This window comes from Lagenorhynchus albirostris, chromosome 1 (genome assembly GCF_949774975.1).
Source record: "Lagenorhynchus albirostris chromosome 1, mLagAlb1.1, whole genome shotgun sequence".
Taxonomy (NCBI): Eukaryota; Metazoa; Chordata; class Mammalia; order Artiodactyla; family Delphinidae; genus Lagenorhynchus; species Lagenorhynchus albirostris.
Genome location: NC_083095.1, coordinates 54,775,433 through 54,790,334, shown reverse-complemented (window position 1 = coordinate 54,790,334; position 14,902 = coordinate 54,775,433). Strand labels below are relative to the sequence as shown.

Here is a 14,902-nt window from a genome sequence, read left to right as displayed (position 1 = left end):
AATATCAGGTGTCCCACTATTGGTGATGCTAAGTTTTATCACTTGGTTAAGGTGGTGATAACCATATCACTCCATTGCAAAGGTTTACTTTCCTCTTTATAATTAGCACATGATCTGCAGGATGATACTTTGAGACATTATGGATATGTCAACGACCTTCCACCCCTGTTGTTAGCATCCACTAATGATCCTTACCTGTATATTTATTACATTGGGAACTACAAAAAAGGGTGACACTTCTGAAAATTCTAATGGTCCTTCTGTATTTGTTACCTGGCATTCTTTTTTATTTTATGTGTAATAATTAAATACATTAGTATTCCTTTTGAGGCTAAAATTGATTTGACCAGTGGCTGGCTCCTGTGTCCTTTCTCATGACTCTTTAGTCTTTGAACACTTCCTTAACTTAAACATAATATGATGCCCAGCCTTACCTTGTATTTTTCTTGCTCCAGACCTGGAATCAACCTTTTTTCCAAGAGCCCAAGAACTGCTTTTTTTCGTGGAGAGTGGAATTTTAAAACCAAAATCTGGGTATAGATGTGCTCACTGCTATTGCTTATCATTATGCATTGGTCCTTTCAGTGGATAGAACCAGGGAATACCTTTATTTATTTATTTTAATTTTATTTACTTTTTGGCTGCATTGGGTCTTCGTTGCTGCGCGTGGGCTTTCTCTAGTTGCGACGAGACGGGGCTACTCTTCATTGCGGTGCACAGGCTTCTCATTGTGGTGGCTTCTCTTGTTGTGGAGCATGGGCTCTAGGGTGTGCGGGCTTCAGTAGTTGTGGCGCATGGGCTCAGTAGTTGTGGCTCATGGGCTCTAGAGCGCAGGCCCGGTATTTGTGGCACACGGGCTTAGTTGTTCCAAGGCATGTGGGGTCTCTCCGGACCAGGGATCAAAACTGTCTGCCCTGCATTGGCAGGCGGATTCTTAACCACTGTACCACCAGGGAGGTCCCAATACCTTTTTAATTTTTTTAAAACAAATTCATACTGATACCTCCAATTCAAATCCAGCACTACAAGGTTCTTACTCATCTTCCTTTAGTCCATATTTGTATCTCCCTTCTCCCACAGTATAACCCTGGTCCCCAATATCAGTTATATTTATTCATATGCTGTATCCTACAGTACACAAAATATAATTATTACACCAGTAATACAACTAACTACCTATTAAATAAAGTTCAAGATTTCTTTGCAGTTGTTTTTATGCTTAGAATTATCCAACAGTCATATGGTCAAACTTTTCTTAAATTAATTGGTTTATAGGTGATTATAATCGAAATGGTATGATAAAAGATGAATAGGAATTTGCTAAGTGGATGCATCCTGGTGAATTTCAGACTGAAAATATATATGTTCAGAGACACTGAATTATAAAAGGACTTAGTGAGTTAATAAAAAGTGGTGAATTTCTAAACAGCTGAAACAATGAGTTTGGTGGGAAGCAACAAAAGATGAAACTAGAAATGTAGGCAAGGACCAAGTATGGAGATCATTTTTGTAAATAAGTAGTTCGTGCCTTTCTCAGAATGGATGGAGGAGAACTGTGTTCTCTCTTGTTCCTTTTAATTCTAAAATTTTTCATTTTTATTTTAAATAATTTTTCCGTATTTACATAATTTAGTCATATGGTTTTTCTCATGTATTTCTCATATAACTACCGGGCAATGAATGATTTTCTGTAAGCATTTATTTTAACACTGCTTGTTATGTGTCAAATCTAAAATGTTAGTGTAGGGAGTTCTCTGGCAGTCCAGTAGTTAGGACTTGGTGCTTTCATTGCCGTGGCTCGGGTTCAATCCCTGGTTGGGGAACTAAGATCCCACAAGCTGGGACTTCCCTGGTGGTGTAGTGGTTGAAAGTCCGTCTGCCAATGCAGGGGACACAGGTTCAACCAGGACTTCCCCTGGTTGGGGAAGATCCCACATGCCGCGGAGCAACTAAGCCTGTGCGCCACAACTACTGAGCCTGCACTCGAGAGCCCACAAGCCACAACTACTGAGCCTGCGTGCCACAACTACTGAAGCCCACATGCCTAGAGCCTGTGGTCCACGAAAAGAGAAGCCACCACAGTGAGTAGCCCACACACCGCAACAAAGAGTAGCCCCTGCTCGCTGCAACTAGAGAAAGCCCATTCACAGCAACGAAGACCCAACACAGCCAAAAATAAATTAAAAAAAAAAAGATCCCAGAAGCTGCGTGGTGTGGCCTAAAAAAAGAAAAAGTTAATGTATTAAGATTCTAATGCTGGCTAAAGCACCAAGAATCTAAAAATTAACACATTTCTGAAATTCTAGTGTAGATATATATTGCTTTTTTTTTTTTTTTTTTTTTGCGGTACGCGGGCCTCTCACTGTTGTGGCCTCTCCCATTGCGGAGCACAGGCACAGGCTCCGGACGCGCAGGCCCAGCGGCCATGGCTCACGGGCCCAGCGGCTCCGTGGCATGTGGGATCTTCCTGGACTGGGGCACGAACCTGTGTCCCCTGCATCGGCAGGCGGACTCCTAACCACTGCGCCACCAGGGAAGCCCAGTATATATTGCTTTTGAAAGAAGTTATGGTGAAATTAAAAATTATCCCAGAAATTAAGTTATACAGTTGTCCTTCAGTATCTGAGGGAGATTGGTGTCAGGACACCCAAGCATACCAAAATCCGCAGATGCTCAAGTCCCTTATATAAAATGGTATATTTTAGTTGTATATAACCTCCTCCTGTATGCTTTAAATTATTTCAAGATTACTTATAGTATCTAATACAATGTAAGTGCTATATAAATAGTTGTAAATGCTATGTATTGCCAAGGAATGGAAAATTCAAATTTTGCTTTTTGGAACTTTCTGGAATTTTTTTTTTTTTTAAAAACATTTCCCATCCACTGTTGGTTGAATCTGTGGATGTAGAACCCACCAATTTGGAGGGCTGACTGTACTTTCTGGATCAGAAAGTAGAAGAACTACATTGGAAATTATCTTAATGGAGGACATGGATTAAATATTTTTATGTGTGCAGTTTTTTAAAGTACATATATTTTTTAAAAATTAATAAATACTATATTTTCAAGCAGATGAATAGAGCACAGAGAATTTTTAGGACAGTGAAATTATTTTGTATGATACTACAATGATGGATACTGGTCATGGATATATTTCTCCAAACCCATAGAATGTACAACACCAAAAGTAAACCCTAATATAAATCTATGGGTTTTAGATGATAATGATGTGTCAGTGTAGGTTCATCATTTGTAACAAATGTACCACCCTGGTAGGGATGGTGTTAGTGGAGGGTGGGTATCTGCTATATGTGTGGGTGTGAGTAGGGGATATATGGGAACCCTCTGTACTTTCAATTTTGCTGTGAACCTAAAACTGCTCTAAAATATAGAGGAGGAGAGGAAGGTAAAGAGAGAAAACTCAAATTTGAATGAGGTAACAAAATGCATAATAAATCCATGAATAGCAAGACCCAAAAAAGTGGAAGTTAATTTGGGGGAAAATGAGCTTTAGGTAGAGGAAGATAGAACATTCAGCTTAGTTTGTTGAAGACCACTATTCAAGAGACAAGGAAAGAACTAGAGATGTAGAACTTGGAAGTCCCATATTGAGAAGTAATTGTTGAAACTGTGAGATTGGAGGGGCTCTCCAATGAAGGGCATTTAGAGTAAGAGCAGAGTGCTTAAGACTCAATTTTAGCCTACAGGCCCATTTCAGGAATAGCAGTAGGAGATAGAACCATACAAGGCAAAGAGAAAGAGTGCCTAAGAGTTGGAAGAGAACCAAGAAAGAACAAAGGTTTTAGAAGTGAAGTAAAGAAAGTGTTTCATGAAGTACATCAGTACTGTTAAATGCAGGAGAGATTGAGGAGAATTAAATCTGAAAAAGCATGATTTATTCTTATAGATTCAGCCTGCTACTTATAAAATAATTTTTGAAGGTACTTTTCTCATAATTTTATCTTTCTTAATTTCCTCTTAATAATCCTTCTGATTGTAAAAAATTATAGTGCTTATTATAGAAAATTTGGAAAATATAAAAAGGCACAAAGAAGAAATTTAAAATTTTCAGCAATCTCACTACTGAGGCCTCCTGTGAATATTTTATTGCCTGTTCTTCAAGTATCATTTCAATTTATTTATACAAATGTAGATTATTTTTTCCATACACAAACATCTCCCCCTTTCACTAACTTTACCATGAACGTTTTTTCTTGAAAATAAATAATTTGTAATAGGATCTTTATTGGCTGTTTAATATTAGATCATATAAGTCTGTTTAGCTGTTCTCTTACTTTTGAATATTTAGGCTTTTTAATTCTGTTTTTATTTCCACCATTTAGTTGATTATTTTTGTGCCCTGACATATAGACTGATAACCAGATTCCTGTGGTATTCTGGTTATCAGAAACTTTGCATCTCTTTCTGTGCTTTTATGACTTTTAATAGTTTAGTGGGGTTCAGTAATCAGGCATCACTAGCCGGCTGCCGTGTTAGCTATATTTTTCCTAACAGATTTCTCTACAACATATTAAGAGTTACAGTAACCTAGACTGAAAAGTAAGGAGCATACGTGCTTTATGTGTATGCAGTTACTAGGTCTGTAGCTTTTTCAAGGTAGAAGATTTGGTTATTGGAAGGTAATTGGGACATGGACGAAAGTGGTTTTAGACAGACCAAATTTATAAGTTTATGAGATAAATTGATAAGGAAATACAGGCAGTAAGCATTTACTAAACATCTTATTGATCATCCACTATGTGTGAAGCCAAGTTCGAGCTTATAGATTACTCTTTAAAGCACTGCCTAGCATTTTTTTCCTCTGTTGGTATTTAGCACGTGAGCCATGTCTTCTTTCTTCTCCATGATGGTAAAGCACTGTGCTGATAGGGACTGTTTTTGTTTGTTTGTTTATATAGCAGTACTAACATAGTGCTGTGCCTACAATCAGTATCAACAAATATCTGTTAAGTGAGAAAATAGAATCTAAGTGTTTGAGGGTGAAAGAAAAGACCAAGCAAGGTATGGCAGGATGTAGTGGGATGAGTTATTACTATGTTTTATTTTTAAATAGGAATCACCCGATTTGAAAGAAGCAGAGAAAGAAGCCACCAGTGACTTCAACTTGCCTACTCTGTCTTGTACTGTGGTAGATTTTAGATTTGCAAGGAACATATGATTTGATCCCTGTAATCATATTTGAGAATCAAATTTGAGAGAGAAAGGCAAGGAATTAATGTCCCTAAATACTGAGTGAGTCAAGAACACAGGTATATAGAGAGGTTAGCTTTGGAATAGAGGCAGAAGTCTTTTCTTCTAGAACTGGAGGAAAAATAAAAGGAAGATGACTTAGGATTCAGAAAAATTTTGAGACAGCAAAATTTTTTTTGAAGTCGAGAGGAAGACATGAGCTCTGGAATAGTGCTTATCGAATTTTAATGTGCATATGAATTACCTCAGTATCTTGTTAAAATACAGATTCTGGTTCAGTTTGGGAGGGGTTCTGAGACTACATGTCTAGTAAGCTTCTAGGTGTTGCTGCTGCTGCTGATTTGTGATTCACATTTTGAGGGCAGGGCTCTAATATTAGGCTTCCATATTCTGGTACACTAAGAGGCAAGCTGAGAATGGAAAATAGAGGATCAGGGATTTGAAGAATGTGGGAAAGATTTAGAATACTTAATGTGACAAATTTAAACATAATAGAAAATCGCAAATTATTAAGTTGCACTAATGTATTTGGTGTGAACTTAATCCTAAAAATTGAAATTTTCCTTGGATAGTACATCGTTTCCAGTAAGTAGTCTTTAATTTTCTTTTAAAAATATGATTGGAGGGCTTCCCTGGTGGCACAGTGGTTAAGAATCTGCCTGCCAACGCAGGGGACACAGGTTCAAGCCCTGGTCCGGGAAGATCCCACATGCTGTGGAGCAGCTAAGCCCGTGAGCCACAACTACTGAACCTGTGCTCTAGAGCCCATGAACCACAACTACTGAGCCCATGTGCCACAACTACTGAAGCCCGTGTGCCTAGAGCCTGTGCTCCGCAGCAAGAGAAGCCACCACAATGAGAAGTCCGGAGCCTGTGCTCCGCAACGGGAGAGGCCACAACAGTGAGAGGTCCGTGTACCACAAAAATAAATAAATAAATAATATAGTAAATAAAAATAAAAATAAACCTTAAAAAACATATTAAATAAGACAACGTATGTATTATATTGATTTTACGATCTAAAAAAACGCTATAACAATTCCCTTGATAAATGGACGAAACATACCCATTTCCTTGTATACATATTTTTTTTTTTTTTTTTTTTTTTGCTGTACGCGGGCCTCTCACTGTTGTGGCCTCTCCGTTGTGGAGCACAGGCTCCGGACGCACAGGCTCATCAGCCATGGCTCACGGGCCCAGCTGCTCCGCGGCACGTGGGATCCTCCCGGACCGGGGCACGAACCCGTGTCCCCTGCATCGGCAGGCGGACTCTCAACCACTGCGCCACCAGGGAAGCCCCCTTGTATACATATTTTTATTGCCCTGTAACTTTTTAACCTAAGGCAGCATCAGCTATATATATTAAATATAACCTTACCCAAAGACACCAACTTTTGTTTCCTCACAGACAAAAAACTAAAAGTCATGTAACCAAGAACTGTCTTTTTATTCTCTCCATGAGTATATATATCCTTTTCATAATGATTTAAGTGGCAAAAATAAACATGCATTTGTCATCATCCAAAGGCATTTATATATACTTTAACCTGTTTATTTGATGGTTATCCTGTAATGTATAACAGACAAGGGTAAATTTAACATGGGGAACTATATTTAATATCCTGTGGTAAATGATAATGGAAAAGAATATATATATGTGTAACTGAGTCACTTTGCTATACAGCAGAAATTAACATAACATTGTAAACAACTATACTTCAATAAAATTTTTTTAAAAGTATTGTGATCAGTGATTTGCATTTTTATCTTAATTAGAAATTAGGTTTTAAAGATTTTTCATTAATTCAGTTTTTTGGGGTTTTTTTTTTGCGATACGCGGGCCTCTCCCATTGCGGAGCACAGGCTCCGGACGCGCAGGCTCAGCGGCCATGGCTCACGGGACCAGCCGCTCCGCGGCATGTGGGATCTTCCCGGACCGGGGCATGAACCCGTGTCCCCTGCATCGGCAGGTGGACTCTCAACCACTGCGCCACCAGGGAAGACCCAGTTTTTTGTTTCTTTCCCCAGTTTTGTATTATTCTAAAATCTTAACTGAGTCTAGAAATTATAATGTAAGCTAATGTATTAAGCATTATAAGATTTATGGCATTATAAGAATTGATGCCTTTTAATAAAGATATTATCTATTATAAAATTTAATTGAACACATGATTTTATATTTTGAAAATGAGTGATGTTAATGTATCCAACCAGTGAAACCAGTAGAGGAAATTTAAGAAATTTAAGTTAATTAGGCGTTTCCTGAGAGGATGAGTTCAAGTTTGCACAAACAATTATATCATACTGATATTATTTATTTATTTTATTTTATTTTTTTTGGCTGCATGAGGTCTTAGTTGCGGGACGTGGGATCTTTCATTGGGGTGCACGGGATCTTTCATTCTGGCGCATGGACTTCTCTCTAGTGGCATGGGCTCAGTAGTTGCCCTGTGGCATGTGGGATCTTAGTTTCCTGACCAGGGATCGAGCTGGCATCCCCTGCATTGCAAGACGGATTCTTAATCACTGGACCACCAGGGAAGCCCCCTAATATTATTTTTACATGGTGATAAAATCTGGGCAAAGACAAAAAGCTGTTTTCAAATGAGTCTGATTTGTCCAAAGAGCCATCTTAAATAGAATTTTTATGTGAATTTTTTCTATACAAGTATATGCAGTGTATTAAAACTTTTAAGATTAAGAACTTTTTTTTTCCTTGTTCTTTAACCTAGTAACCACGGTCATTAATTAAACCCACAGCTAGTCTGTGTTTTCCCTTGAATGTATAACTTTTGGCAAGACCATTTTTTTCCTTAAAGAACCAGTACATTTAAATCTTAAAAAATCTTAAATTCTCTTTTTGGGTTTTACTTAGTTTAATGTGATATAAGCACTTAACCTAATAATAATGATTTTTATAAGCCAATTGGAACAAGAGTTTGTTCCAGTTGATATTATCCTGATCGATTAATATTGTGTAGAGCGAAACGAGATATACCAATTTGCTCAAAAAATTTCATATTCATAAAATGGAAAATTTTTTTACTTTCTACATAACTTAGAGGATCTAATTATGATAAATCAATAGAATTTAAGGTAGAAGCAGGTGCCAATCTATTAAGAATATTGAGCAGCTGAAGAAACAAAAATATAATCAGATTCAGTAGGTTCATCAAGGAAGCATCATTGTTGAGTGTGTTGGTTTTAAATATATTTCCACAAATACTTTGAAATTCTTCACCTGAAGAACTGGAGTCCAGTTCCCCTCTCCCTGAATGTGTCTGGACTAACTGACTCACTTCTAACAAATAAAGTCGAAATGGTGGTGTGTGACTTCATAAACTAGGTCATAAAAAGGCATTTTAGCTTCCATCTTGGGTGCTCTCTTTCTCTGATCACTTGCTCTAGAGGAACTCAGCTGCTATGTTGTGAGCAGCCCTTTGGAGAGGCCCAGATGGCAAGGAACTGAGGCCTCCTACCAGTAGCCACCTGAATGAACTTCAGTGATCCTTCAGTCTCAGTCAGGCCTTCAGTTGACAGCAGCCTAGCCAACATCTTGATTGCAGCCTCAGAGATATCTAAACCATCCAGTTAATAAGTTGCTTCCAAATGTCTGATCCATAGAAAGAGAGACAATTATGTTTGTTGTTTTAAGCTACTGTATTTTGGGATAACTCATTATACAGCAATAGATAACTATTAGATTGAGAATTGTGGTTCCCAGGAATTTGGTGAGACTTTTTTTTTTCCCCAATGTCCATATCCTTTACAATAATGGCATTAAATTTTCTTAGTTTTTAAAAGGCTAAACTTGCTTAAGGTTTGGAAAACTATTAAATATTGTGCTGTTTGGCTTTTGGAAGCCACCATTTTCCTAAGTTTTTCTAATTTATAATTACGTTTCTTTACTGTCCTTTCTTTAGCTTTAGAATTCTAAAATAATGTTAACTTGCAGTTATTTATTTAGCAAAATCGAAGAAAGCTGACCATTGAATGTTTAGGATTTTGTTTTCTTTATTTTTGGTATAAGAATTTGATTTTTACAGATATTGTCAGGTATTGGGCCCATAATAAGTAAACATGAAGAAAACCTTAATTTTGGATGGAGGAAGAGGACTCTGGTTATTGGAGTACAGGAGCTCAAATCCATACATTTACAAAGCAAGCAAAAACAACATACCAATAAGGAAACGCGATTCCAGATTCCCTGTCAGCTGCCACCTGACAAGCAGACTGCTATCCAGCAGAAATCACCTGATAGACCATTAAATCAAAACCCATTTCCACCATTGATGCCATCTGTGTGGAAACTGTTGTCCATGTGCCCAGTCAAAATCAGAACCAGAAACAGACTTTATCAAGAATCAGATCCACTGCAAGAGCCCTATTGCTCAGTGAGTTACGTGAGGAAAGATTCACTGAGGACTCAACGGTCCAAGTCTCAGAAAAGGTACGCTTTGAGGCCATGTGTTTGATTCTCAAGTTAGGACCCAGAAGGGCAGTATATTACTGACATCTCCAGAAATAGACATCAAAGAGCAGTCAGAAGCATTTGGTTTGTTATTTTGCAATTTGTTTTCTTACATGAGAGAGAGTCAGCTAATAGGCTAAATCAAGGAAAAACCAGGAGTGAGAAAAGAGAAAAAAATTATTACAGACTAGACATAGTTAAGTCTTGTTTGCACATTTTGTGGGTAAACTGGTTAGCTGATACCTACAAAGAGTTCAGTCTGGGTATTCTTTTCTTATGTAGGAAGACTAAGGATTTCAAAGACCATTTTAGTTGTTTTTAAAAAATACTTACTATGCAACAATCTTTCTAAGGTCTGCTAGTCTCCTTCCATCAGCACTGGTACCGTATGCTAGGTATGTACCATTTCCCTCATTGAAATTCCTTATCAATATACAAAAAAAATTTGGAAGCAACCCAAATGTTCAATAATAGGAGAATGGCATATCTAGTCAATGGAATATTATGCAGCCTTTAAGCATAGCTTATGTCCTTAGACCTAGCAATTCCATTTTTAGTATTTCTGTAGAACTATATATTTCTCTTTATATATATTATATTTCTGTAGAGCATATAATGCACAAGGATATGTGCATAATCATGTTCACTACAAGATTGTAATAGTAAAAAGTTGTGACAAGGAAAATGTCCATCAGTTGGGAACTATGAGTCCAACCATAATGTGGAATACTGGGCAACAGTTAAAAAGAGTAAGAAGATTTGTACGGATTAACATGGAAGGATGTCTACAATATGCTGAGTAATAACTATGTGCCAGAGTAGTATATGATCTACTTTTGTTTCTTTTTAAAATTGCTTGTTGAAAAATGTACATATCTTGAGAAAGAACTGTTAACAGAGTTTATCCACATGATTCTAGTGCAAAGGGTGCCAAAGAAGAATTTGACTTTTTATCTTTTTTTTTTTTACTATAAGTAGTTACTACTTTTTGTAATGAAAGTTTGTAGCACTTATGAGAGGTTTTAATAACATGGGAAATATAATGTTTATAATAATATTTCATTATAATGTTAAGTGCAAAACTGGGGTATAAAACTTGTTATATATGGTATCACAACTCTGTTTTCTTAAAGGTTGCATAGAAAATGATTTGAAAAAACACACAAAGATGTTTCAGAAGGTGACTTTGGAGGTAATTGGAAGGTAATTGGAATAAACTTTTTTAATGGCCACCATTAAGGGACAAGGTTGGAGTCCAGGGAAAACCAGAAAGAACTGGTAGAATATGAATAGGTCCAAACCTGGAGGCCGGAGGTTAGGATAAATTTAGTACAAGCTCAATAAAGGCAGGAGTGTAGGTGGTTTCTGAGAGAATTAGCTATTAAAAAGTCTTTTCCTGATAATTTGCTACTAACTATACCAAAGTGGAATTAAAACTATTTTTGTAATGGAACTTCCCTGGCAGTCTAGTGGTTAAGACTCTGTGTTCCCAATGCAGGGGGCATGGGTTCTTTCCCTGGTCAGGGAACTAAAAGCCCACATACAGCCAAAAAAGAAAGAAAAAAACAACAACTATTTTTGTGATGTCCTTAACATACCTTGCCAAAAGCTGAACTAAGATGTGTTAGGTCAAAGAAATGTTTTTATGAAAAATATATAAGCAATCAAGTGTAAAGGTTAAGAGATAATAAACAGCAAGATTAAAATAGTAGATAAGGCTGTGAATTTCAAATCATTGTTAATATTAAATGTGAAACTTGCCTTTTATAACAGTTTCATTTACTGTAAGGAATTAAGTGAATTAAATTTTAAGATATTAACTTCAAAGACTTAAAACTCAGTTCCATTTTCCTGAGTCATAAAGTGCTCTAAACAGACTGTTTCGTATTTTGTAAATTTAGCTCACAACATTTTCAAAATATGTGTACTTTTCTCTTTTATGTTAACTCATTTCCCTTTCCCTTTATTTTTTTGTTTAGTCCCATCAAAGCTTATCCTGATGAAAATCATTTGACTGCTTTTAAGAGAGACCAAAAGAGACCTCTCATGTTAATAATAATTGGTGTGTCTACAGTCTGCTTTCAAATATTTGCAGATTTTTCTACAGCAAAATGTAATTCCTGACTTCTAGATTCTTGAAAATGCCAGATTCACAGACACATTCTCCACTGCTACCACTGCCCCCATTATCTCCACCCCACCACCACTACCACTAGCTGTTGTATTCGCTGTCATACATATTCATGTTCTATTCTCTAAGCAGAAATTAATTATGGAGTAATTCTAATGTAAGTGTATTCCATACTGGAGAATTATTTCTGGATTACTCATGATTTTAACTGGGTTAGTATACCTTCTTTTAATGTATCTAATCAAAAGTTGACTGTAATTGGTTTCATTTTTATTCCATTGTGTCCTTTTCATACTGCCTTCTATATAATCAGTCACAGAAATTATAACATTGGATTTTGAGAAAGTAAAGTCAGGCCTTTTTCAGCTGAGGCATTCATTATTTCTCACTGGTGTTTTGGGATTAATTTTTGAAGGAGTTAACAGGTTTTTCACAAAATTTGATGAGGAATAAGAAGTTACTTGAGGTATATTTAGTAGTTTATAGTCTTAATCTTGTAATGGTCAAGTGGCTAAGAGGTTTTCAAATAGATGTATCTTTAATTTTATTGTATTTCATTGCCATTTGACACTTGACAAAGTTTGTAGAGGATACCTGAGAAGACTTATAGTTCACTGCCTGTGTAGATTTGATTGTGTCTGTAAGCGCCAAATAAATATATGGACAGTAAGTATAATTTCTTGTGTGTTCACTCAATTTTTAAAATGTTCTATAGCTATGGTCAATGTGAAATGATCCAGAGCAATTGAGGCTGTCGTTGGTGAAGAATTCTGAACACTTGAATCATGCTTTCACTTAGTTCTTTAACTATGATTAGGTAGAAATTCAAAATTCTATCCTGGCACTTTTGTATCCTAAGGATCAAAGTGGGTATGTGGAAAAGGAATTGGGAACTATACAGTACTAGACGTATATAAAGTATTATGTACTTGGTTTTGACTGAAAGACCTATCATACAGAAATCTCCTAAGGGAACCGTGACATAGGTTACATTTACATTTGGGCTGCTAATTATGGATAGTAAATTTGTCTCACTAAGAATAGTAAAATGGGATGCTTACAGGTTCAGTGATCTTCAATTAGCATTTATTGTCCAATGCTCAAAGATGGCATAGTGTGACTGGCCATGCTGCTGAATCAGAAATGTCCTTTTCTCTATTCAAGTTGTCATTTCACTGTTTTTGTCATTTGCTTTCTTTCCTTCCTAGCTGCCATGTGTGTGTACTCTAGGAAGGTAAGGTACAGAAAAGGTTTGGGGTGAGGTATAAGAAAGAGGAAAAAAATTAGCATTTCTATCATGGCATGAAAAAATACTGCTAGTGTACCATACTGTATATGGACATTTATTTGTATCATTGTATATTTAATAAATTTAATTTTTTTCTTTTAATCTGAATTTCATAATTAGGTCTAAATTGTGTCATATTTATTGCCAAGTAGACTTAACCCACATTTGCTAATTTATTATTCTGTTCTTATAGTTTTCAGCCAATGATTTCATTCCATCTCCAAAATTAAAGCCCTCTCAAGGAATGCCAGTCAATGATGGTTTATGTTTTAGCAGAAAAAGAGTGTCAAGAAACTTATTTCAGAAGAGTTGGGAATTTAACTCAGATTCTCTTCCTACATGTGCTACTGGTAAGTGAAAGTTGCAGGTAATGGAAATTTTGAACCAAGTTAAAGATTCCTCTAAACTTCATGGTTCTTTTAAGAGCTCATAGAACTTATAATCTAGTAGACAGTTCAGATTCAATAAATATTTGTTAAAGATCTGATAAGAATGGACAGTTTGACATAATTGTCTCATAAGACCCTGGGAGTGTTTCTCACTGAAATCGTTTAAGTAGTAATGTAAGGCAATATTTGCTTAATCAACAACCCGTATTTACTGAGTATATCCTATGTGCAGGTACTTTTGTTTTTTTTCCCTGTATGCGAGCCTCTCACTGTTGTGGCCTCTCCCGTTGCGGAGCACAGGCTCCAGATGCGCAGGCTCAGCGGCCATGGCTCATGGGCCCAGCCGCTCCGCGGCATGTGGGATCTTCCCGGACTGGGGCACGAACCCATATCCGCTGCATCGGCAGGCAGACTCTCAACCACTGCGCCACCAGGGAAGCCCATATGTGCAGGTACTTTTCTAGGTAATAGGGATATAGCAGTCAACAAAAGAGGGAAAATTTTCTGCCTAATGGGTCTTTCATTCTAGTTGGGACAAAGCAAACATTAAATAAATGCAAAACAGTAGGTTAGATGGTGATAAATGCTATGGAAAAAAAAAAGCTTTCAAAAAGAGGAATATAGAGGAGGGGCTACTTTAAATAAAGTGATGAAAGAAGGCCATATTCAGGAGGGAATATTTGAAGCAACCACATAGATATCAAGAGAGAACAGCAAATAATTCCTGGAAGAGGGAACAGTGCAGAGTATGGGACACTTTTGAAAAAGATCAAAGAAGCTAGTAAGTCTGGAATGAAAAGCGTTAAGGGGAAGAGAAGTAGAAAATTAACTTGAAGAGATAATAGGGGTTCTTATTTTAAGGCCTAATGGGCTTTCGAATGAACTTTGGCTTTTACTCTGAGTGAGGAATATTTTTGATGAAAGAAGTAACATCAGTTGCCTTGTTTTCCAGGCTTGTTTTGGATGTTACATTTGAAATAGATTAAAGGAGGCAAGGGAGAAAACAGGGAGTCTGTTGTAATCCAGGCTAGAGTTGATGGAGATTTCGACCAGTGTAGCAGTAAATGTAGTGAAAAGTGATTGGATCCTGAATATATGTCAAGGGTACAGTTGATAATGATTTGCTGATGGGGTGTGTAGGAGTGTGAGAGGGAAGTCAAGAGTGCTCTAAGGTTTTTTGGCCAGAGCAACTGGAAAGGTGTTTAATTGCCTAAGTAAGTGTTACAGAAAGTAAATATTATGTAGTTCAGAGAACATGGTCACTATCATGGGCCTTATCAGATAGAAAAGGCATTAAAGAGGAGATAGTACTTGAACTGCATCTTTTTGGGATATATATGATTTAAGATGTTAGAGGGGAGGTATGAAGAAAGCAAAGGCTCACATTAGGAATGGGCTTGAGATGTTCT

At 36.8% G+C, this 14,902-nt stretch overlaps 1 protein-coding gene across 1 annotated transcript in view; it reads left to right on the top strand.

The window, feature by feature from the left end:
- The window catches only part of TOGARAM1 (TOG array regulator of axonemal microtubules 1), a 79,995-nt gene that overhangs the window by 2,794 nt on the left and 62,299 nt on the right, over positions 1-14,902 (top strand). The window contains exon 2 of the mRNA XM_060142955.1: positions 13,298-13,454. Within this exon, the coding sequence (XP_059998938.1) occupies positions 13,298-13,454 (157 nt within the window). The remainder of the gene's footprint in view (positions 1-13,297; positions 13,455-14,902) is intronic.